Raw genomic sequence first — 2,065 nt, forward strand, 5'->3', positions numbered from 1 at the left:
CCATGTGATTGGCTGATTAGAAATTAAGTGTTAACGAGCAGTTGGACAGGTGTACCTAATAAAGTGGACGGTGAGTGTATGTTTATCAAGCAAAGTCTAAAGTTACAACTAATCAGGGATCCCTTTAAAACCAATCAGACAGAACTGAGACTCTTACCCTCCCGGCAGGAACATCTGAAGGTGAGCGTGGGATCCATTTCGTTCTCGATCTTGATGAGGGCGTYCAGAACCATCGCACCACAACTGTGTTCGCAGGATGACAATCAAACACATGACAGCGGCGTTTCATCGTGAGAGACTAACGAGTAAAGTACAGCTCGGCAGCGTTCTCTTCCTTGATTGGTTCGTAACTTAGGTGTTGAGATCAAYGTCGTACGTCTGCATTCGTGCTTTGTCTCCGGGGGTGTCTGGGTCCCAGCGGTAAACTCTTTATCCTGGCTTCAGGAGCCGGAGCGACTGCAGTCTGAGCGCACCGCACCATCTTTATTACAGATGACAATCAAGGAAATCAATATTCTTATTTGTTTACTTCAATTTAGAAGTTACACACACAAAAAGGGCAATAATTACACTTAGTGCTATATGAAAAAAAGCATAAAAATTGTGGCAGTGTTGTCCTGGAAGAAGCGGCTGAGAACCTGAAGGTGCTGCGTTGTCACGTGATAATTTTTTGTTTTAACCCAAATTTCTCATGAATCTTTGGATGAATTTTGAGCAGAAGTTTTTGAAAAGTAACATTTAGAGCTGAGTCACGTTTGGATCAAACCAATTCAAGATGGCCCCCACAGCCTAGTGACACAAAAGTGGCTTTAAGTTACAGAGTTTTACAGATATTGAGCCAAAATGAAGTGGGAGTAGCTGAGAGTCATCCCCAACACAAACTTTGAGTCCAACTTCTTGTCTTCTTTAGATTTTAATGGCAGCTTGCATCCATTAATGTTACACTACTGCCATCTGTTGGATCCTAACACCTCAAATTCTCATAAAAATCCCAATATTTTTTTTAAAAACACGAAAAATCCTCTTCTTCCCCTCATTACGTCCCAACCACATTCTCAAACTTTAATTCCTCATCAAAACCTAACTCCGTTTTTAATCATCTTCTTTGATTTGCATATGTTCTGCAGTTAATAAAAACACGTTCCACCGTTTCTGCAGCATCATACCAACTACATAAACCAGTAAGATGTTTCTCCATCTTAAAAAGATTTCCATTTAAAAACCTGTGCCCGGTTCTTATTCTGTTTATAATTACCTCTTCCCTCCTGTTTATTCATCTGATCCTTACAACATCTATGGATTTTTGTATCCTATATAAACGTCTTCCGTTTATTTCATTATCCCACCTAATTTTCCATATCTTCTTGCTTTCTCTCCAAACTATACTTTTGCCTTCAGATTTAGATAATTTTATTGGTAAATCAATTTCTTCTTTTTTATATAGCCTTCTTTGCTATATCTGCTCTTTCATTACCCAAAATACCTACAGGAGCAGGAGTCCAGAATATTACTTTTTTTATTTTGTTCACATATCCGATGATAAACAGCCATAATTTCATATAATATACTTTGATGATTATTTGTATGTCCTTTTTAAATACTCAACAATGCAGATAATGAATCACTACAAATTGTTTTATTTATATTATTATCCTCCACCCATTAGAAAGATAATAATATAGCACATAATACTGCATATATACTCAAATAATTTGTTCTTCTTGAAATATTAATCTTTCATTCAGGAATCACTACAGCTATACTGGTTGTTTCATTTTTTTTAGGTCTTTTGAACCATCAGTATAAATTTGCAAATAATTATTATGTTTATTCTGTATCTGAATATAAAATTCTTGGCAAATATCTATATTACTTTTCTTAATATTTGATAATGATCTGTCTACATTAATATATTTCCATGTCCGTGTTGGTTTCAAAGGCCACAACTAAATTTCCAACTTCTTGTGATATCTATGTGTATTATAATATTAATTAGAACAATTTTTAAAATCACTTTTGAAATAAAATTAACGAAATTAGTATCGCCTAATGATTAATGTCAAGC

The 2,065-nt window shown here is 35.3% G+C and overlaps 1 protein-coding gene and 1 pseudogene across 1 annotated transcript in view; one reads left to right on the forward strand and one right to left on the reverse strand.

The window, feature by feature from the left end:
* LOC106525566 (succinate dehydrogenase [ubiquinone] iron-sulfur subunit, mitochondrial-like) overlaps positions 1 to 586 on the reverse strand; it is a 2,032-nt pseudogene extending 1,446 nt beyond the window's left edge.
* Positions 587 to 615: 29 nt separating this feature from the next.
* Positions 616 to 2,065, forward strand: part of LOC106525567 (PTB domain-containing engulfment adapter protein 1) — a gene marked incomplete at its 5' end in the record, with an annotated part of 7,609 nt that continues 6,159 nt past the window's right edge. The window contains 1 exon segment of the mRNA XM_014019857.1: positions 616 to 644. Coding sequence (XP_013875311.1) covers positions 616 to 644 — 29 coding nt within the window.

This window comes from Austrofundulus limnaeus, unplaced genomic scaffold (assembly GCF_001266775.1).
Source record: "Austrofundulus limnaeus strain Quisiro unplaced genomic scaffold, Austrofundulus_limnaeus-1.0 Scaffold234, whole genome shotgun sequence".
NCBI lineage: Eukaryota > Metazoa > Chordata > Actinopteri > Cyprinodontiformes > Rivulidae > Austrofundulus > Austrofundulus limnaeus.